Raw genomic sequence first — 22,391 nt, 5'->3', positions numbered from 1 at the left:
GTGCTCAGCTCTTTCTCAGCTTTAGCCTTCCTGATTCCATCCTTGCGATTCTGTGCTACCTGCCTGTACTCTTCCTTTGAAGTTTGGCCTTCCTTCCACTTCCTATATGTGTGCTTTTTTTGTTTTCAGGTCATCTCAAAGCTTTTTGTGAAGCCACATTGGCTTCTTCTGTTGTCTTCCACCTTTTCTTCTTGTTGGAATTGTTTGTAATTGTGCCTTCAGAATTTCCTTTTTTAAAAACTTCCACCCATCTTGGACTCCTTTTCTCATTAGATCTTCTCACCATGGGACCTTACTGATCATTGTTATGAGTTTATTAAAATCGGCTTTCCTAAAATTCAGGGTACGGGTTTGGCCACATTCGTCTTTTTCTTCCTTTAGAACCAGGAACTCAAGTATAACATGGTCACTTTCCCCCAGAGTTCCTGTAACTGCTACTTTATCCACTAACTCATCTCTGTTGGTTAGGATCAAGTCAAGGATACCTGATCATCTAGTTCCCTCCTCTACTTTCTGTAGGAGGAAGTTATCAGCAACACAAGTCAGGAATTACTTGGAGGGGCCATGTTTAGCAGAATTTGTCTCCCAACAAATATCGGGGAAATTGAAGTCCCCCATTACTACCACATCATGCTTTGTTGAAACATTGGCGATTTGCTTTTCAAAAGTTTCATCCTCATCTTCTCCTTGATTGCGTGGCCGGTAGTAGACTCCATCCACCATGTTCTTTTTATTCTTTGCTGCATTTCTTTTAACCTAGATGCTCTCGATGGGGCTACCAAGCTCATCCTCCTGTATTTCTGTGTAGAGATTTGTATTTTTAACATATAGTGCAACCCCACCTCCCTTTCTGTTCCTCCTGTTCTTTTTGAATAAGTTATATCCTTCCATTGCTGTATTCCAGTCATGGGAGTCATCCCACCAAGTTTCAGTTACATCTATCAAGTCATAATTTCCCTCCTGTATTAAGAGTTCAAGTTCGTTCTGCTCGTTTCTCGTACTCTGGGCATTATTATATAGACATCGAAGACCACCTGCTTTATACTCTGGCTTTCTTTGTACATGTTTTTGAAGACTATTATTGGGCACTATTAGAGCTGTTCTCTCCACTGTGGTGCATGAGCCTTCGTCCATTGTTACCCCCAACTTTACGTCTCCCTCCCCCGTAGGACTCAGTTTAAAGCCCTCCTGATGAAGTTCTTTATGCTGTGGCCAAACACATTCTCCCCAGCCTTTGTGAGGTGCAACCCATCCCTTGCCAACAGTCCATCTTCCAGGAAGTATAGCCTGTAGTCCCAGAATCCAAATCTCTCACGCCGGCACCATCTTTGTAGCCAGTTCACCCCGAGTATTTTTCTTTCCCTTTCTATCCCTCTTCTGACTCTTGGAAGGATGGATGAGAAAACTATCTGGGCCCCAAAGTTCTTGAGTTTCCTTCCCAAAGCTTCAAAGTCTGACGTGATTTCTTCGTAGCTCTGCTTGGCGGTATCATTTGTTCCCACATGGATGAGAAGAAAAGGATACCTGTCAGTGGGCTTTGAGTCACATCTCTAATCCGTTCTCCTGGGAGACAGCATACCTGGAGAGTCCACGGGTTTTCACGACATACCTGGGTTTCGATCCCACATAGCAAGGAGTCTCCCACTACTACTACTCTTCTCTTGTTCTTGTTGTAGGCCTTGGTTTCATTGCCTCTGCTTGACTGACCTTCAGCCTCTTGCTCGCTGTCATGCAGGTTCCCCTGTAATTTTTTCTCTGCGAGCTGTCCTCCAATCTCATCCTCAACTACCTGGAAACGGTTCCATAGTTCCAATGGTTCCACTGATGTAGAGTGGCTTCTAGTTCTTCTGCTCCTGTCACCCTTTTCCAAGGAGTATCCTCTACTCCATTTTTCCTCACCTCAGTATTTTCTTCTTCTGCCTCGGCTTGCTTTTGCTCTTCTAGCTTCTGTTCTTCACTTTGCTGCTGTAGTTCCACCATTCTGTCCAAGAACTCTTCATGTTCTCTTATTCCCTGGTTGGTCGACATTCGCTGCTCCAGTCCTCTTACTTTTTCTTCCAACAGTGTGATCAACTTGCATCTGTTGCATGTGTAGGCCATGTTGATCTCAGGCAAGAAAACAAACATTGCACAGACCTTGCAGGCCACCACCACTGGAGAGTCTTTCCTTCCATAGTCTCTATTGCCTTTATGTTTCTAGCTTTCTGATTGTACTGGAATAGCCTGGGCTTTGTCCTCTGTTCACTAGAGATTAACAACAGAGTCCCACTGGTATGGGAGTGTGTGTTACAAGAAAAAGAGTTAAAAAAAAGTTTTAAAAAAATGTTAGGGGCCTCCCTCTTGACCTTCCCTGACGAATTCCTGTTTGCGCTCCCTGTTAGCTCTCTCTGATCGTGCCCTCTTTGGGAGCTTGCTTGCTTGTATAGCCCCTTGACCAGCTGGAGCAGCTTCCTTTGCTCAGCTTGCTCTGCTCTGCTGGAAGCAGACTGAAACTTCCTATCCACACAGCTGCAGGCACTGGACCTGCATTTAATCAGTCTTAAAATCAAATGTGTGAAGAGGTTGCTGACATTCAAATGAGGCTCTGCTAGGTGCTATGATGGTTTCAGATTGCACCTAGGACTATTCCTAGGACTGCTGGGATGAAGAAACAAAGAATGGTTGATCGACCTTTTTTTAATGGAAAATCCTGCTTTTACTTGGAACTGTCTCCATCTGTAGACAAAATACGCAGGTTCCTTTAAGACTGTATAGTTTGGCTTATGAGTAAACTGTTCCTTGTTTTTAAATGCTACAAATCTGTGATTCCCCTCATCTCTTCCCTCCATCTTTAATCTTAATAAAGTTTTTAAAATCTGGAACCTTGTCTTTGACTGTATACTTTTGACAATCCAAGGATTTTTCCCTTCTGTACTAGGTAGTGCTTTCACGCTACATGCTTTGATCAAAGTAAAAACAAGATGATCAGGGATGACTATGGAGTTAGCTGGTAGTCCCCTCCCCCAAATATTAATCTGCAACTCCTGGAGTTCAGATAAATTGAGAGGTTACAACCCTATTCTTTGTTGGGGGTATTATGCTATGATTTCTGCTCAAACTGACTGGTTAGTGATATGAAAGCCTAAGTTATTCTAAGTATGTCTTGAATTGGGAATCTTTTAAATGTATAATTTAACCATATTTAGTTTTAGTTTTGCTTTCTGTAATATTGGACATCTTGTGAATAAATAATTGAGAGGCTTTGACAGATGTGTAAGTTGGGGTATCACAGACAGGCCGACATACCCTTCAAGCCAATAGGGCATCTCTACAGTGTTTGAACCATGGCTTGCCAAGAACCTGGAAGTAAGTTAAGAAATTGTGGTGTGCAAAACAAGGAGACCATGTGGGCCTTGGCTTATGCCTGCTTGTGCATGTAACATCAAACCATGCTTTGGCATTACATCTGAACCACTCTAATGTCTCTTTAGCACTGAACTCCAAAGAAGGGACACCATAATACAGCCTTTCTCAACCTGGTATCCTCCAGATATTTAGAACTACAGTTCTCTTCAACCTCCCCACTAGCATGGTCAATACTTGGGAATAGTGGAAGTTGTAGTCCAAAACATCTGGAGGGCCCCAGGTTGGGGAAGTCTGCCTTAATGTAAAAAGGGCTCTGGAAATGTAAAATAGCAATTTAAATGTAAAATAAACTGTCCCTAGAATTGGCTACAGTGGGCTGGTTCAAAGGTTTAAACAGCCCATTCTGGCTTACGGCATGTGTGGGCAGCCATTTCCAATATTCAAACCGTGGCTGCAGCTTATTGTATTATCTGAACCCGGGGACCGTGGGTTATGCAAGAGTTAAACAAGCATGGGTTGTTGAACCCTCACATAATACATTGTCCCCGTGTTTGGACGGCATGGCAAGCCATGGCTCAGGATGGTGCCCACAGGTGCTGTGGCTCATCGCAGCTTAAATAGGCCAGGATGAGCTGCAGTGATCATGTGAACCAAATCAGTGTTTTGCGTAAAATGAGTATTGTGCTGGAATAGAACTTCAGTTGTGAAAGTTGAACATCTTTATCAAGACCATTTTGGAATTTGTCTGAAATGCCATCTTTTGAAAAATAAATAGAACTGAATAGGGTGTGTGTGTGTGTGTATATATAATTTTTTAAAAGCAAATATAAAAGTATCTTGTGTGTGAGCATATGGCTGATGTTTGGGTCACCCAAATAATTTCTTATTCAATTAGGGAAGGGGACGTACTTGGTTTTCTACATCCTACTTCATTCCTTATGCTCCTTCTAATTATTCATTTAAGTAAACTGCCAGAGCTTTATTCTTTGAGCCCACTATAATTACAACTATGGAACTATGGTCCAAAAAAATGAAGGGTACTATTTAAAAGCAAAGTGGAGAATGTAATAAGATGTTGAAACTAGGAATGCTAATTAGCTGGTTCACCCCTAATTAAATTGTTTTATACCAACTATATCAGTTGTAGTTGGCCATTTCTATCCTTTATAATGGAGATCAGGTTAATGGGATTTACTCTAAACAGATTTCTCCACATAGGCTTTGGAGGAGGGATTTCTTTGAACTATGTTCAGGGTGTACTTGGACCTGTCAACTGGTTAATGTGATAGTGTAAAGATTCAGCTTCAAGGATTCTGGATAATTATGCCAGGATTCTTGGCATAAATACAAGAAATAAAAGGGACATATGTCCTTCAGTTTAGATTCCAGATTTTAATTTTTTAGCTCCATTTTAATTTTCTTTTGGAGTTGCTAGGCTTTTCTTTCCATTTCAGATGTTCATGTTTTTCAATGTAGTTAATAGATAATAGGAAGTCTATAAAGATTTGTGGGCTCACAAGTTCCAAATGTTTGTGGGTCAATAATATAAACAGAACTGGATATTGAAGGGGCAATCCTATACTAGAGTTCTGCCGGGTGAGGATCTATAGGGTTTTGTGGAATGCCTGCTATGCCAGCAGAACTTTGCGCACCAGTAGAACACTCAACTGGTGAAGCTAGTTCAGCAAAATTTCCCCACACCACAGCCATGCCTCTATTGGCAGCACAAGCTTTACACCAAACCCTGCCATCAGTTAAAAATGCAACCCCCATATTGTTGTTGTTGTTATTAACTACGCTTCTATACTGCCCCATAGCTGAAGCTCTCTGGGCGGTTTACAGAAGTGAAAACATTAAAATGCAATATACAAAGTTTAAAAGCCATTTACATAAAAGCACACAGACAATATACACAAACAACATATGACTGACTGTTCAAAGTTGTTTTTAGTTATAACTAAAGACACATCCAGGACTGATTAAAGCTCATCATGTGCTGCCAAATGCCTGGGAAAAGAGATAATTATTTTTTTCGGCTTCAGGTTAAGACCTATGTTGGCACCAGGAGGACCTCATGGGGAGGTCGTTCCACAGATGGGGGGCCACCACGGAGAAGGCCCTCTCCCTCATTGCTGCCTTTCTAGCTTTTCTTGGAGGAGGCACCTGGAGGAGGACCTTAGATGCTGAACACAGAGTACAGGTAGGGTCTTTGGGGGAGAGGTGTGCCATCAGGTATTGTGGTCCCAAGCAGTGTAGGGCTTTATACATTAAAACCAACACCTTGAATTGAGCCTGGAAGCATATAGACAACCAGTGCAAGCAAGCCAGAGTCGGTCTTATATATGTAGGCCTTCTAGTCCCAGATTAATCTGGCTGCTGCATTTTGCACGAGCTGCAGCTTCTGAGCCGTCTTAAAGGCAGCCCCACGTAGAGTGCATTGCAGTAACCTAGCTTGCAGGTTACCAGAGCATATTGACTATTACACAGCCCTCATTGCCACAACAGAGCACAGGGTATGGTGTAACTCAGCACCCAGTCACAGCACACCACCCCTGCTATATAAACTCCACACAGGAAGACCTTAATTCAGATAACAGACAGCACAGCATAGGGCTATACCTCTCTAGCAGGATTGGCTCTTCCATGAGGTGGGGTGAAGCCCGTGCCTCAGACAGTAAATCCGAAAGGGTGAGGGATCCCGTGTGCCCCTCTGCCGCAGGCCAGAAAGCTGCATGCCTAGCCTGGTGCTCCAGAAAGCTGCGTTGCCTACTGTGGCAAGTGCTGCAGTGGGAGAGCGGCTGGCTCAGCTCTCTGGAACGTCACTCACCCAGTGCCTCATTTTGAGGACCCCCCAAAGGGTAGCATAGGGTGGGCTGACTTTCTGGAAAGCTCTGCCTGTCGCTCAGAAGAGAGAGAGGCTAGCATGGCTCTCCAGAGATCCTGGCCAAAATGCCTTACTGTAAGGGGTCCTCCTGCAGAACGAGGTACTGGTGGGTGGCCTTGGAGATCGCCTATGCTACTGAGTCACAGGCAGTCTTCAAGGCCACCTCCCCACCAATTACTCTTGCTGAGGAAGGGCCCCTTATAGTGAAGCATCTCGGGGAGGCCTGGGCTGCAATGGTGCCAGGATGGGGAAGAGAAGGGGGGGGTCGCTGCTGCTCTTGTCAGCGAGTGAGGGCTTCCACTGTCGCCACCATCACCGTCATCTCGAGGGGGAGGAAGAGGGCAGTAGCATGATCTCCTGCCTCAGAGCCAGGATCTGCAGGAGAAGCCACCACCTGGGGAAGAGGGCATGCCTGCTGCTACCACCACCACCACCGCTGCTTTCCCTGTGGACTTCTGCCTGGCAGTATTTGTGGGGGGATGTATTGTTTTGAATTTCATTTAATAATTGGTGGGAGGTGGGTTTTGGGGGGATTCTGTTGTGTTTTTAGGGGTGGGTAGCCTGCCTGATAAGCGGGAGTGAGGGGGCATGTGTCTACCTGATGGAAGCAGTGTGGGCATGTGTCTACCTGATGGAAGCAGTGTGGGGAGTGTTGGGGGCCAGAATATACAGAGGCTGGGCAGCCGGTGGTGGCGGAGCCCTAGGGGCAGCCGGTGGTGGCGGAGCCCTAGGGGCAGCCGGTGGTGGCGGAGCCCTAGGGGCAGCCGGTGGTGGCGGAGCCCTAGGGGCAGCCCATGCCAGGTAAGGGAAACAAGGGAGAGATGTGTAATATCTGTCCCTTGTTCCAGGCCTGCCCAGAGCCAAAGGATGGCTGGGGGAGGCATGACTCCATCTTCTGGCCTTCGTCTGCTGCTCTGCAATGCCAGGTCTGTTACCCAGAAAACATCTGTCATCCATGACATGATCTGGGATGAGGGTGCAGACCTGGCATGTATTATGAAGACCTGGCTGGCTGAGGCCGCTGTTCCAACTCTGCGGCCATGTGTCCAGCCGGATTTTTGTATGCACAGAAGCTGAGGGCTGGGGATCGGGGAGGGGGAGTGGCTGTTATCTACCGGGAGTCCTTGGTCTTCACCAGACCCCCTCTCCAGAAGACCAAGGTTGCTGAGTGCATGTACTGGAGGTTGGGCCGAAGGGCAGTCTGGGGATTCTGCTCGTGTACCATCCACCCCCCTGTATGAATGACTCCCTGGCCGAGGTGCTTCTCTGATGTTCATGTTCAGTCCCCTAATTTATTGGTTTTGTGGGACTTCAGTGTACATTCAGAGGCTATCCTCACGGGGGCACCTCGGGACTTCATGGAGACCATGGCTTCCTGAGAGCTGCACCCTATTCCAGCTGGGCCCACCCATGTAGCTGGTCATGCGCTAGACCTTGTGTTTGTTTCTAGAGAAGCGGGGAGTGATCTGGAAGTCGGAGGTATATCCACCACCCCCTTGTGATGGTCAGATCAGTATCTGGTGACATTGGACTTCTCAGTTCCACAATCCCTCCGCAGGGGTAGAGGACCCATTAAAATGGTCTGCCCTAGCCGTCTTATGGATCTGAATAGATTCCTGAATGCGCTTGAGGATTCTCTGGAGCACGCCAACGGCCACTCAGTCGAGACCCTGGTGGGTGGCTGGAATGCTGCAATCACTGGGTCGTTAGATCGAGTGGCTCCGAAATGCCCTCTCCCCTGAACAGGGCTCGGACTGCACCATGGTTCAGTTCGCGGTTACGAGCTCTGAAACAGGAGGTGAGACAGCTAGAGTGCTGGTGGCGGAAGTCTCGTTCCAAAGATGATCAGACACAGGCTAGAGCTGTGTCTTCAGCCTATCATGTGGCAGTGAAGGCAACAAAAAAGGAATATTATGCTGCCTCTATCGCGTCTGCAGAGTGCTGCCCCAGGGGGCTGTTCCAAGTGCTCCGGAGCCTGGTCGGTCCAGTTGCTCTGGAACTGCTGGAGCATTCTAAGGCCTCCTGTGTGGCCTTGGCAAGGCACTTTGCAGATAAAATTGATCGGATTAGGAGTGTTATTCCATGCGTTGTGGATACAGTTAGCGAGCGAGAGGTGGTCTGTGGCAAACCGGTTTTGTGGGATCGGTTCTAGCTTCTCCCTTCTGATGAAGTGGACAAGATGCTTTCATCTGTAAGGCTGACCTTCTGCTCACTTGATCCTTGCCCATCTTGGCTCATTATGAGCTGCAGAGAGAGGCTGGGTGAGGGGATCAGGGTGGTGGTGAATGCCTCCCTTGAGGGAGGGAGTGATGCCATCAGCTCTCAAGGAGGCAGTGATAAGACCGCTCTTAAAGAAGCCCTCCTTGGATCCCCAAGTCCTGAACAACTTTCACCCAGTTTCTAATCTGCCATTTTGGGGCAAGTTGATTGAGCGGGTGGTGGAGATGCAGTTGAAAGCACACTTGGAAGAAGCCGATTATCTAGATCCATTTCAATCAGGCTTCAGGCCTGGTCATGGGACAGAAACGGCCTTGGTCGCCTTGGTGGATGATATGAGAAGGGCTTTAGATAGGGGGGAATGCTCCTTGTTCTCCTCGATCTCTCAGTGGCTTTTGATACCGTTGACCACAGTATCCTCCTGTACCGCCTGGAGGGGTTGGGCATTGGACACACTGTATTACGGTGGTTCTGGTCCTTCCTCTCCGGCAGGTACCAGAGGGTAACACTGGGAGAGGAGGTTTCGGATCCGTGGCCGCTCACTTGTGGGGTGCCACAGGGTTCCATCCTCTCCCCAGTGCTATTTAACATTTATGTGAAGCTGCTGTGGGCTATCATCAGGAGGTTTGGGGTGCGATGTCGTCAATATGCGGATGACATGCAGCCCTGCCTCTCATTTAAATCGTCACCAAGGTTGGCCGTAGAATCCCTGTCCAAATGTCTGGAGATGGTGAGTGGCTGGATGGGGAGGAATAAGCTGAAGCTGAACCCTGACAAGACTGAGGTACTTGGGAGACAAGAGGAGGTTGGGGGATGTTGATCTGGTGTTGAATGGGGTATGGCTACCCTTGAAAGACCAGGTCCGCAGCCTGGGGGTCATTTTAGACTCCCAGCTTTCCATGGAGGCTCAGGTGTCAGCTGTGAGCCGGACAGCGCTGTACCAACTCCATCTGATACGGCGGCTGTGCCCCTACCTTCCTGACCATCTGCTCCCATTGGCAGTACATGCCCTGGTCTCCGCTCATCTAGACTACTGTAATGCGCTCTACGTGGGGTTACCCTTGAAGACAGTTTGGAAGCTGCAGCTGGTACAGAATGCGGCAGCTCGCCTGATTAAAGGCAGCCGCCGGCATGATCACATCACTCCGATGCTGAAGGAGTTGCACTGGTTACCAGTTGTTTTCCGGGCCAAATTCAAGGTGTTGTTTTTGACCTTTAAAACCCTATATGGTTCTGGCCCAGCCTGTCTCAAGGAGCACCTCCAGCAGCACCAGACAGGCCACTTAACAAGATCAGCCTGACATGGCCTTCTCTCTGTTCCATCAGCCAGGACAGCTAGGCTGGTGAGAACGACAGAGAGGGCCTTTTCTGTGGTGGCCCCCACTCTGTGGAACTCCCTCCCTAGGGAACTCCGCCATGCCCCCTCTTTAATGAGCTTCTGCCACACATTAAAAATGTGGTTGTTCAGGCAGGCTTTTGGGGTGGGTTAGGGTATTTTTAGAAATATGATGTTTTAATGTAAAATTTTATTGTTTTAAAACTGTTTGTATTGATGTACATTGGCCAGAGTGGCCAGGTGACTGGCCAGATGAGCGATTAAGAAATTTAATAAATCAATCAGGTGGTGGGAGGTTTTCCACTAGCCCTGCTCTCTGGCCCCATATTATGCACACTTACCTCTCACAAGGGACAATTTTGGTGATGGGGAACAGTAAGAAAATGCACTTTGCACAACAGCATCTCTCCATGGGGTAAGGGGTGGTTATATAAGTTACAAGTAAGAGGTGTGTTGTGCAGTGTGTGGTCTAGGCTATTTGTCCATGCAGCACTCCTCCTGATAGGCTCAGGTGTGCCTCCTGTGGGATCCCTTCCTCCCTTTCCTAGAGTGCGGCTGTATCCTGAACTTGAACCCATGACATGTAAAATGGGAGCTGTTCCAGCTGACTAGGACTTTTCTTGCAGGCCCTGGACTCCTGGCATGTGGCTGAAGAAGACAAATGCCCCATGATGTATCTGCTTCCTGTCTGTTGTATCTCAGTAGTTAGGGAGTTCTGTAGAACTTTCAGTGTGGGGTTGAGTCTTGGGTGCACCCTCTCTTTACCCCCTGATATGGTTAGTTTTTCTTGCCATCCCTTTTATTGCAGGCATGCATTAGGGCAGTGGAAGTGTTTTTTTCCATTTCTGCCTGTGGGTCTTGAACTCCCATCTCCTGCTTCCGAACACCAGGCCCTATTTGTTTGTTTTAAAGTATATCCCACTTTTAATAATTCAGCAGCAATACAAATTATTCAAAATCCAGAAACAGTTAAAACCAGTTATATAAAATAGCAATATATAGCCCATATGCCTTCCTCTAAGAAGGTTTTAACCACCTTTTGCAAGGCCATTAGAGGCTGTGAGATGGGTTTCCCTCAGTGAGTTCCAAAACTAGGCCCAGCAGTGAAAGGGCCCTTTGCCTGATTCCAACTAAGCATATTTGTGGGGATATTGGGATACATAGGAGGAGGGCCTCTGAAGATGGTCTCAACAGGTGCACACACTTGTATGGCAAAAGACGTCAACCAACACTTTCACAGGATTACTAGCCTGTGTGACAGGAAAACCCCCAAGTGTCATCAGAAAACTATTCAGATCCATGGGTTTCCTGGGGTGGACCATTTTAATGGGTCTTCTGCCCTTACAAAGGTCCGGGGAAGCTGGTGAGTCTAAATCCAACCATGTAGTGATCTGTCTATAACAGTAGAACTATATTGAGTTCCCCAACTTCCCAGGTCACCCGCATACCATCCAGCACAAAAAACCAAGACCAGAGTCTGTCCAGCTGAATGTGTGGGGCCAGATATTATCTGGTTTCCATGGCAGCCGTGAACGTCTGAACTGCAATGAATGTTGAAGTCCCCCAAAACAATCAGCCTGGAAAACTCCCGACATTGCTCCTGAGACCACCCTGTCCAGCTCAGGTAGGGAAACTGTTGGGCAGTGGGGCAGGTGGTACACCAACAGCACCCTTAGCTTGTCCAGAACATCCAACTTTAAAAACACACTCTCAGACGTAGACAAAGTTGCACCTGGTCAGGGTAATAGAATCTCACGTCCCCATCCTCTGGGTCAAGCCAGCTGTTGCTTAGAGAAACCTAGTGGATGTAACTGAGACAAATCCCCCTTCCCCTTTCATCCAACCAGTTCGCTGTGATACACTCTAGGTCAACATGTTCATCTAGCATTCAATCTTGGACGATAGATGTTTTTCTATTAATGAATCTGGCATTCAGCAACAGAACTCTCAAACCTGCAGGGCACTTCTGACATCAGGCTACCAGGATATTGTTGGTTGGGAGATAGACCAAAAGGCAGAATGACCAACCTGTTCATACTGGGCAATTGAATAAAACTTGTTTAATAAGGATTAGAAATGGTTTTCTTAACTGGAGGTGTTTTAGCTACCTTAGTATGCAGCCTGTCATTAGTGACTGCTAGCAGGGTTCCACTGGGAATGTGGCAAACCTATTATAATTGGACCTTGAAGTATCTGAGATAGTGAGGCACCAGGTGCTATCTCTTGCAGGTTTTTGTCCCCACTGTTTAAAGTGTGTGTGTGTGTGTGTGTGTGTATACGCAGAACAGATAACCAATCAACCAGAGTGCTGTGTAGTGCTATGGAGATTTACTGAAATATAATACATTTTCTTCATTATTTCATACAACTGAAGTGAGCTCTAGTCTAAGAAAGCTGCAGCTATTAGCCGAGCTAGCAGATCCATTGAAGAAAGAGGGAGATGACCAGCCATGCTCTATGAGATTCTTTTCCTTATCATTTTTTTTTGTATTAGTCTTCAGGCTAGTGGTTTGAAACATTAGAATTTGAAGCATTCCGATGTGAGCACCGTGGGTTCAAATTCTAGGTTGTTCATCCCCCAACAACCCAGAGTTCTGGGTTTGGATGTGTGGAGAACCTCTCCTTAAGGTGGGGTCGTCTGTACTAGGGCAATCCCACCTCTATCCCCAAATTTGAAGGATCACCCCTCTCCACTGGGTAATCCCTCCCTTCATTTCCACCATTAAACTATAACCCTTTATTTAAATACATATTTTTCATAAGGTAGCTGGTTATTAGGTGTGAGACAAAACAGATCAGAGGTATCAGGGAAGTAAATAGAGACATAGTGTTTTATTAAAAAGAAAACAAGAAAGCTCATTATTTAAGAATGTTACTGCTTTTAAACAGGGTTTCTATACAGTTATTTTTACCACCAGTCACATGTTACGAGCCCTAGCTCCGACCCCTAAGCAACCTTAAACCAATTCCCCTGTCAACCTCCACCCCAATTAACTCACCGGCCTAACAATGAGGGCTTGAAAGACAGTCCTCTTTCTGGTCAGGCTAGACTTCCACCTGGAACCTTTAAGGCTGTTCACCAGGCTTCTCCTGAAGTCTTCAGTTTGGTCCAGCAGCTGCTCAAGTCTTAGTCCACCATGACCACCACCACCCGCTGATACTCAGGCTTCAGCAGTTTCCTCTGAAGGCTGCTCCAGGAGACTTCCTTTCCCCACTCATAGACCTTCTTCAGTTTCTGCTTCACATGCTCTCAGCTTGGCTCTCAGTCTGGTAGCTGCTCTTCTTCCTGGTTGCTGTCCTCTTCAGGCTCCCCAGCCTCTCCAAAGACACCTCCTGACTACTCTTCCTCAGGCAACTCTCCAGGCAAACTCACCTGACAGGATCCTCCATAACTCCTTTATCTGCGCTCCAGTCAGAACCCTCCAGACAATCAGCTTTGGTGGGGCCAACGTTCCGTCAGCCCACCTCTGTGTAGACATAGGACCAATTGGCATCCTTAGAATATTCAGTTATTCTCCAATCAGATGGTATGAATTTCTATCATAGCTTCCCATATATAGGGACAGAAACTTGGCTTCATTTTCACCTCTTAGCGGTAACAGTAACAGCCATTTTTCAGCACACCATATTTACCATGTAACTCTCCTCAGTCAGAAGTCTCAAGTAAATGGCATACATTTTTCTTCTGCTGTTAACTTATTCACTCTTTTGGTAATTGAAATGAAATGTAACAGTTAAGCTTTTTTAATAGTTTATTAACGATGGGTTGTTTCAACATGTAAACCAGGTCACTGTGGCATTCTTGACAAATGTTTTTTGGGGGAATCTTGTATGCCATAATGTATTTCTTAGTCTTTCAGCAGGGCTTTAATTTTCGTTACAACAGGCTAACATAGTTGCCCTTCTGGAAATTACTTCTGTTTAAATTGCAGTTTTGCTACTCTCACTGTTCACCACCACGTTGTCAGCATCTTTAAATTGTGAGTTTTTTGAGGCAGGGATCCATATGTGGCCTGTGATGCTGTTAGGCTCCCTGAATCTCTCGGATAGCATGGCCTATACTTTAAAAAAATCAAGTAAATTTAGATTTAATTGAAATTGCCAAGCTTTTGTAACTTTGCTTAGTTTTCAAATCCTGAATGATTGCACTTAATTCCAAATTCTGTATTACAGCAATACCTTTATAAGGCCAACCCAGAGGTCATAAAATAGTGTGCAGGCTTTTGTGTTCTCCAGAAGTCTCCATCAGCCTAGATGATAAAGCAAAAAAGAAAAGTGGGGGGAGCTGGCTGATGTTGAACCCATCGAACTTACATTTAATCAGTCTTGAGATGGAATGTAGGAGGAGGTTGCAGATATAGGTTCTACTGGGCTCTGTCACTGGTTTTGGTTGCATCTAGGACTGTCAGTAGGGTTGCTGGAATTAAGAAACAAACAATGGTTGATACCCCATCTTTCAAAATATAAGATCCATCTGTTATTCAGATTTGTCTACATCCTTAGGCAAAACACACAGATTCCTTTGTAGGAGGAAAAGAGAAGTAGAGAGAAACTAGACATTTGTTATATTGACAAAGCTGGAGATAATATATACATGAGTACTAAGTTGGTGTAATAAGAAAAAAAAAAGTCAGTTGAAGCCAAGTAGTGTAGCTTTACCTAATAATTGGAGTAGTTGTTTACCATCCAGCCTGATGATTTGTTCTGGAGAACTCAAAAGCTTGTGTGCTATTTTGTTACCTTTGGATTGGCTTAATAAAGGTATTGCCTAATACAGATTTTGGAATTTTTCTCATGGCCAGCACAGCTAGCTATGTTTGCTTTTTGTGTGACTTAATTTAATGTGTAGGCATTTTTTTCTGGCTTATCACTGAACTGGTGGTTTGACATGTTCCCTGCTGTGTCTTCATCTGGCACCTGCATTAGCAGACGGTCTTGACAACATAATGCAACGAAGTGTCCGTATGTTAGGATATTGGTAATCTCCTCAGGTGTTCTCTCAGTCATAAGATTTCCCTCTTTATGTTCTGGTGATGAGCATTTTGTTAAGGTTTTGTATTGTCATTGAACTGTTGTTGGCACGTTTATCAGCATAGATAAAGATAGATTTAAAAATAGATTTCTTCGATTTTAAATTGGATTTTTAAAACTCTAGTCATATTAAGTGTCTTTCAAAATAACCTGATTTTAAAATTAAATATGAATTTACTATAAACATATTAAACTCTGCCTTTATAATCTCTTTCCCATGCAAGAGAATGAACCAGGAAAAAAGATAGCTAACTTTTGAGGTCAGCCATTGTAAATATGACACGTCTAGGCATGTCAGAGAATTTCTCCACGAATCTCGGGGAGGCCGAATGCCAGCGCATTCGACCCCCCAAAATTGGTGGAGAAACGGTCTGCCAACCCCCCGCCACCCCCCCCCCCGGGACGGGACTTAACTTGTGCGAATGTCCCTGGTGGCGGCGGCCATTTCCAAGTTTAAAAAAAAAAAAATGTGATAGGCTACGTAAAGATTTACGTAGCCTATCACGGCTAGATTTTCAAAAAACACCGTGATAGGCTACGTAAATGTTTACGTAGCCTATCACGGCTGAGTGAAAAAAACAACAACCGTGCGTACGCAAATGCATTTGCATTCCTTATTTTGGCACGTGTAGTCCATTTACGTAGACAACGGTGAAAATAAGGGGAACGCACGTTTGCGTACGCACGGTTTTTTGTGTTTTTTTTCACTCAGCCGTGATAGGCTACGTAAACATTTACATAGCCTATCACGGCTGACTGCAGGGATGCAAACGGCGGCGGCTACAGGAATGTGCGCTAATATCCACCTATTTTTTTTTCATTGTTTTCCCTTCAGTTTATCCCTGTTGCTCACTTGTGCAACAGCAGGTTAACAAAGAATACTGGCTTGCCACTCCTGGGGCCCTGTATGTTGCACTTAGCAAACATACAGGATTGCAGTCAAGAGTAGTCTGTATCTAGTCCCCTGCACCCATTTTTCAGGGTGCCTGACACGCAGTTCCCCTTCTCCCTCAAGATTGCTGAAGCTGCTTCTAGTTTGACAGCTGTCAAACTAGAATAGGGGAGAGCAATCTTCAGGGTTAAGTGGTGTGGCGTCTGGTTTCATATGAAGCAGTGGGGAGGCTGACACAGGGAGGGGATGCATGGTTACCTACTGGGTAAGTGGGTAATTCTAAGTGTCCCCCCATGGTGTGTGTGTGGGGGAAACGTTTAAAATTACCCACTTCCCAGTGGGATACCCTTGCTTTTAAGGTTGCACTACACCCTTGAAGGGGTCCTCAACCTAGCCCACACCTCCCTGTGCTGGCCTCCCTGCTGCTTCATATGAAACTAGACACCACCCCACTTTTCGATAAAGATCACTGAAGATGTTTGCAGTTTGACAGATTGCCGAGTGACAGCTTGCTGAGTGGCTCACTACCTAATACCCATTATCTGATGGGCTGGCATGTCTGGATTCGAATGACGTGCTAACCCGTTGTGAATAAAACAGCCCCTACAGCAGACCATGGAAGAGTTCTCATGACACATCAACCGACAATGGGTGATAAGCTATGCACTGTTGGTTGTTTAGTGAACAACCAACAGTGCATGGTTGGTGCACCTGACAGACAGTTGGGTACATCACCAACAGTGCGTTGGTTGTTATATCCTCCCCTGCCCCTCAGTCCTCTACACGGTTCTGCCCAGTATCTTAGTGGACTTGGCGGAAGAACCCATCTTGCCTTCTACCAAATCCCCCATCCCTGCCCTGATTTCAATCCCAGTCATGGTGCCCTTGCCACAGTGCCAAGGGGTCACCGAAACAGCACTTTGGAGGGGCTGTCACTGGCCCCCCTTCATCCCCCCCTTGCCCCCATTCTGATCGATTGGCAGCCCTTTTTTCTTCTTGATCAGTTAGCTGCTGTTGTGCTATAACAATTTTGTGGCTGTCCAAAATAGAGAGGCTTGACTTAGCAAAGTTATCCACAGGGTTCATTAGCTTCCTGTTTGTGGGTGCCCTGCTTTGAATCCTTACCTGAGTCCCCAGCAACTTGTTTTTCATGGTGTCGCAGCTCACACACTTCCCCATTTTTGATCCCTTGCTCTTTAACTGCTTTTAAAGTGATAGGGAGCAAAAAACGGGAAGGCGTGTGGGGCATCCTGAAAAACAGTTGCTGGGGACTCGAGCAAGTGGGGATTCAAAGCAGGGTACTGGTTTTTCCATTTTTTATTATTTCTTTATGTTGCTCTATCACAATTCTTCTGGAGCAACTGACAGCAGCCAGGGACATCATGTTCCTGTTACATTCCCCCACTAATAATAAAAGTGGGGAGGTGGGATTTACTGTGTCCAAACCTTGGGCAAATGATTTGAAACTTGGCGTGCATATCTAGAAAGTTAGGAGGAACATGTATGCCAAGTTTCAAGTCATTTACCCAAGGATATGACACTTTAAATCCCACCTCTTCATCCAAAGTCTTCTCACCCATCCACTGCTATATCACCATCACATCAGTAGTAGTAGTAGTAGTATTTACCCAGCACCTGGAGTAGATAGGCATACTGCCTCTGATGCTGAACAGTAGTATATAGCCATCCTTTGTTGTAGGCATTAAAAGCTGCCTTCTCCATCTACCATTATTATTTTTAGTGGCAGAATTTAACAGGAACATGGTGTCGCTGCCTGCTGTCAGTCGCTCCAGCAGAATTACAATAGCCCAACATTAAAAAAAATTGTTTAAAAAAATATTAATCGGTGAAGGGAGCAAGAAGCTTCTTTCCTATGAAAAACTGGTGCCCTCCTTCAAATTCTGCTTAAACCCAGTAGGTAACTTTGCTAAGTCAAGCCTCTCTATTTTAGACAGCTGCAATATCACTATAGTGGAACAACTGTTTAAAAGGGGGGGGCTGTAACTGTGACCAGGAACGTGGTCGGAGTGGGCATGCGGGGGACAAAGGGGCAGTTACGCCCCCTCCAAAGTGCTGTTTCAGCACAGTTGGAGGGGCTGTTGCTGGGAAGGGGCACTTGAAACAGCTTGGCCACGATTGCGAAGAGTGATTGTGGCTGCACTCTGCAAGTGCAGCAGAGGTTTCTGCCACTCTTACTGTGCGGCTCACTGCCTGATGCCCTCTACCCATGATAGATTGGGTGTCCCAGGTTCAGAAGACATGCCAACCCATTGTGAGTAAAACAACCCCTACCGCAGACCATGGGTTGTCAGGGTAGGCTGTTAGGGAAAAACAACCCACCCTGATAAAACTGGTACCGGTTCATTTCAGATAACAACCCATCATGGGTTAGCATGTGGGTTAGCATGCAAACTCAGTCATTCGGGTGTTCATACGATTGCAAGTGGAAAAGAAGCCATCGGGGCTTCTCTCCCAGTGTGTGCTGCATGTACGTTGTTTACATAATTACCCATGCTGCAGTGAGGGTTGGAATGAAATTGGAATGCTGCACAGTGGGGGTGGCTTCATACCCAATCCTACTTCAGGTCGTGGGTTGTAGGGTGTACGAAGCCGTGCTGGGTTCAGACGACACACCAACCTGCGCTGCAACATGAGTAATTATGTAAATGATGGGATGCGAGGAGAAGCCATGATGGCTTCTTTTTCCCTGGTGATTGTCTGAACCCAGACATTGATTGTGGTGGGGTGGGTTGAGTGTTATGGAATATATTTTTAGAAATGTATTGGTTCATGAAATTAATTAGTAATACAATAAATACAAGTTCAATTGGATAAATGGAACGGATATACTAGTCAAATCTAATATCTGAGTTGTAATTACCTTTTTTTCCGAAGGCAAGTATGTGCCCTTAGGAACTTAGTATATGCACAGCTCTTCAGGAATGATAAAATTAGTACTTTAACAGTTTTCAGTATCTTCATTTTTTGCCTTAACATCTATATAACATAAGGAAGCGTATTGTATGGGATGTCTTAATGTTTATAAGTATTCCAAAAGAATAATTTCCAAGTAAATCTTTGGATTTTTTAATACAACATTTCAGTCATACCCACAGTGTAATCCTATACATGTCTACTCAGAAGCAAACTCCACTGAATTTAATGGGACATACTTCCAGGTAAGTGTGCAGCCTTATTATTGGTGGTTATTTTTACTATTGGAAAAATGTTAAGATAAAAGCACATATTGTAATAACTGACTTCTTCCAGCATAAGTTACATTTGAACTAAATGCAACTGATCTGGCTTTGCAGAAATCCTATGGAAAACTTTGCATATTCTTTCACCTGAACCAACAAAATTTATTTGTTTTCTTTTTTTCCTCCCAGCACTAGAGCAAGAACATTCTATTGGAAGCTAGAATATGGATTAATTGCAGGAAGGGGGAAAGATGGGGAGGACAAAAGGGAATTTTTAAAAATCAAGAAATTATATCCTTGGCATGTGTCATGATTGCATCATATGTTAAACTGGAAGAAATTACAGCTAGTCCTGCTAAGATAGCTGGTAGGACAACCTTGCAGACTTCCCAGCCCCTGAAGTCCTTGGAGGATGTCAGAGCTTCTTTGCTACTCCCAAAGAATAAGGTGCTTTCTCCTGCGTTATGTATCTGATTAAATTCATTGATGCCAACAAGACAAGTTGCTTTCGTCTGTTCTTTCCTACAAGTTGTAGTTACTCTGTTTGAATGTATAGTGTCTCTATTTTCTATTCAAGCGCTGACGTATATGCCCTTAAACCAAATTGAGTCATTTGCTTGAGCCTAATAGAGATGACAAATGTACTAGTGATGACAAATGTACTAGTGACAAGCTACTTATCTGTAGAATTTTTAATCCCTTTGCTTTTCTGCTGCCTTTGAGACAATTCCGCATAAGAGCCCCTTTAAATGCAAGTAGATTTGTGGAATTGCCAGTTAGATTAAATTCTATTAAAATCATAGCTTTGCTTTCAAATCATGCTTTATAGACTACAAAAATAGCCTTCACATTTCCATACAAATAAATGCCTTGATGCCCCTGAGCAATTATAAAGTTAACCTGGAATATGTTTTAGAGTCAGCAAGTTCTGCATCACTGTAGTCCTGCTGGACACCTGACATTAGCCCCTTTGTTAGATTTTCTGTGTGGGCTGGAATGTCAGCAGGGAATCCTTTTAGGACGAAAGGACTTTGCCTCCAGTGTGTATTCAGCATTTCTTGGAAATGCTGGCATTTTTTTTCTAGAGTACATCAACAATATGTTTGAAAACTTGAGCTTTCTTTGTAGTCCTAATTCATTGCAGCATGATTTCTGAACTTTAGGCTTCATCCTTTTTCTTGTACATCGGATACTATTCCCCCTAGAATTGATGCTCATGGTAAACTTTCATTTCTTTCAGGCGTTGGCCATGCTGTATTTGAACTGTAAATAGTAGCAGTCCCAAGTATGTGCATGTAATTCTTTATGTTCACACTTGTAACTAATGCAGGAGAAGGTCGGTAACACTATTCCTTTCCAGTAAAAGTCAATTACATTAAGTATTTCATCACCATTTCTACATTCTATACCAATGAAAGGCCATAGTATTCACCTTATTGCTTATCAATGCTAACTGCCTCCTTCTTTGGTTATATCCAGATGTTTTTTGCTGGAATTAGTTCCACTCTTTTTTTCTATCAGAATTGCACTTTGCAGTATGGATAACTGTTGGCAAATCTGTCCTACAGAACAGCATGAACAAAAAATAGTTGTATTATAAGATACCAGCAGATACCCCAACACATACACATACAGTGGTAGTTGTATGTGAGATGTGAGATCAGTATTGTAAAAGGCAAAAAGCACATATCTACCATTTTTGACATGGCCATTCTGGCCAAGCCAACAACTGTACTTGCCAGCCTCTCCCTCCCCTCCCCTTGGCAAGGGGAGTATGTTGATTTGGGTGCTGCTGCTGAAGGTACCTCAGGCAACCTTGCCGAGTGGTGTCCAGTGCCCTCCCTTCGGGCCTTTCCTGGGGAAGAACTGGTAGGAAAACTGGCTGGTTAGGCACTGCTGCTGGAAAATGCTTAGAGCCTTTGAGCAGTGGCATGTAACACTCCTGGCCTTTCCTAAGGGTCGGGCCAGTGGAGAAAGGAGCCAGTTGAGTGCCACTGCTTGAAGGCTTCATAAGTGCCTTCAAGCAGTGGCATCCAACCCTTCCCTGCCCACCTTTCCATGCTCTGGATTGCAAGAAAACAGGTGAGTTTTTCTTTTGCTGGTTTAGCCCTATGTAGCCGTGGTTGTCCAGGTGCCTGGTCACACAGCTGTCAGGCAGCCCCCACTTTCCTACCCACTTTGGAACTGGTGAGACAGTGGGAATCATTCCACAACTGCCACGATGGTCTCTGCCCATCTCTGAAGGTTTAATGTTGGGAAAATAGCTTGCTGTTTGTCATGATCACCATAGGGCAGCACCACATTTGCCATGGTGAGCATGGCAGCAGAATTAAAGCCTGCCAAGAGGTAAGTCTTGAGAGATTGAACTACATTAACACTTTTGTTATTGGAAGGTTAAGAAAGTGGATATCTGAGTGTGTTGGTTCCATAAATGTATGAAATTATTTTTAGGGTTTAAAGTTTGGTTGGATGTGATGTGGTGTTTGCTGCCCTGATAAGTTAATACTCTGTTTCTTCTGATTTTGGTGGATCATCATTGATCAGATAAGAAAAAGATGTTTCTAACATTATTCTTAACAGGAATAGGGGTTTTGCCACTTTTACATAAGCTGGAATAGTAAAGAGCAGGCCAGAAAGGGAGTTAGGCCAGGTGAGATGACAAGTTGAATAATAAATAAGAGCATCTAAGCATATAATGCAAGTCAGTAGTATATATGGAAAATGAAATCAGGGAGACAAACCCTAATTTAGAGCAGCAGCATGAGTCAGAGCCGGGTGCCTTATGCATGAGATGAACGAGGATTGTGTATAGCAAAATGGCACAAGTTATAGAATGGAAATAGAGCTAAGTGTGAGTCTTAATAAGCAGTTTGTACTAAGAAGGTAGCAGGATGGCAGGCTGTGGCAGGTATTAATATTTTCTGTGGAGCCACAGGGCGAACAGGCTATGTCAGAAATTTAGGAGCAAGTTGATTCACTCCTCTGTGCTAACTGTATACGCCTATTCAGCCTTCTTTACATAGTGTGGTCAGTTGGCATAAGAGCACATTTCCTGTGCTCTTACGAGTTATGCAACACTGTACTCTGGCATAGCATCTTTGTACAAAAACCAGCCAGAGGCCAGTTTAAAGCCTACACACCCTGATATTTATCTACCCCATCCATTACTTTGGTTTTATTGATAGTATAATTTAATAGTTGTACTGAAGACAACACCCTGGAGATATGTTTTAACACTTCTATATTTTTTATGTTTTTAGAGGTTTATTTTATTAGTTTTTTCTATAATTCACCTCAAGCTGTGGGAGAAGGGGATAGAAATATTTAAGCAAATGTGTTTGCAGATATTTAATTGATTGTACACATTCTTATTTTTCCCCCAAGTGAAGAAATGATGGGGTTTTGAATATATTTCTGGCTCAATAATTTATTAGCTATTTTTATTCCTTGAAGAATCTTTCAGTCTGTACTTCTAAGCCTCATTTT

General features: G+C 44.7%; 1 protein-coding gene across 10 annotated transcripts in view; it reads left to right on the top strand.

Moving 5' to 3' along the window:
* Positions 1–22,391, top strand: part of ERC1 (ELKS/RAB6-interacting/CAST family member 1) — a 274,951-nt gene that overhangs the window by 15,449 nt on the left and 237,111 nt on the right. The window contains exon 3 of one of the 10 annotated variants that reach the window (XM_084809328.1): positions 5,388–5,545. The exons of the other annotated variants lie outside the window; for them this stretch is intronic. Within the exon in view, the coding sequence (XP_084665454.1) occupies positions 5,420–5,545 (126 nt within the window). The 5' untranslated portion in view covers positions 5,388–5,419. The remainder of the gene's footprint in view (positions 1–5,387; positions 5,546–22,391) is intronic. 10 annotated transcript variants of the gene reach the window in all.

The sequence above is a fragment of the Heloderma suspectum genome, chromosome 7, assembly GCF_057233095.1.
Source record: "Heloderma suspectum isolate Gila_16-S chromosome 7, 16-S_ref, whole genome shotgun sequence".
NCBI lineage: Eukaryota > Metazoa > Chordata > Lepidosauria > Squamata > Helodermatidae > Heloderma > Heloderma suspectum.
Note: the sequence above shows the minus strand (reverse complement) of the source record. Positions and strands in the feature narration are given on the sequence as shown.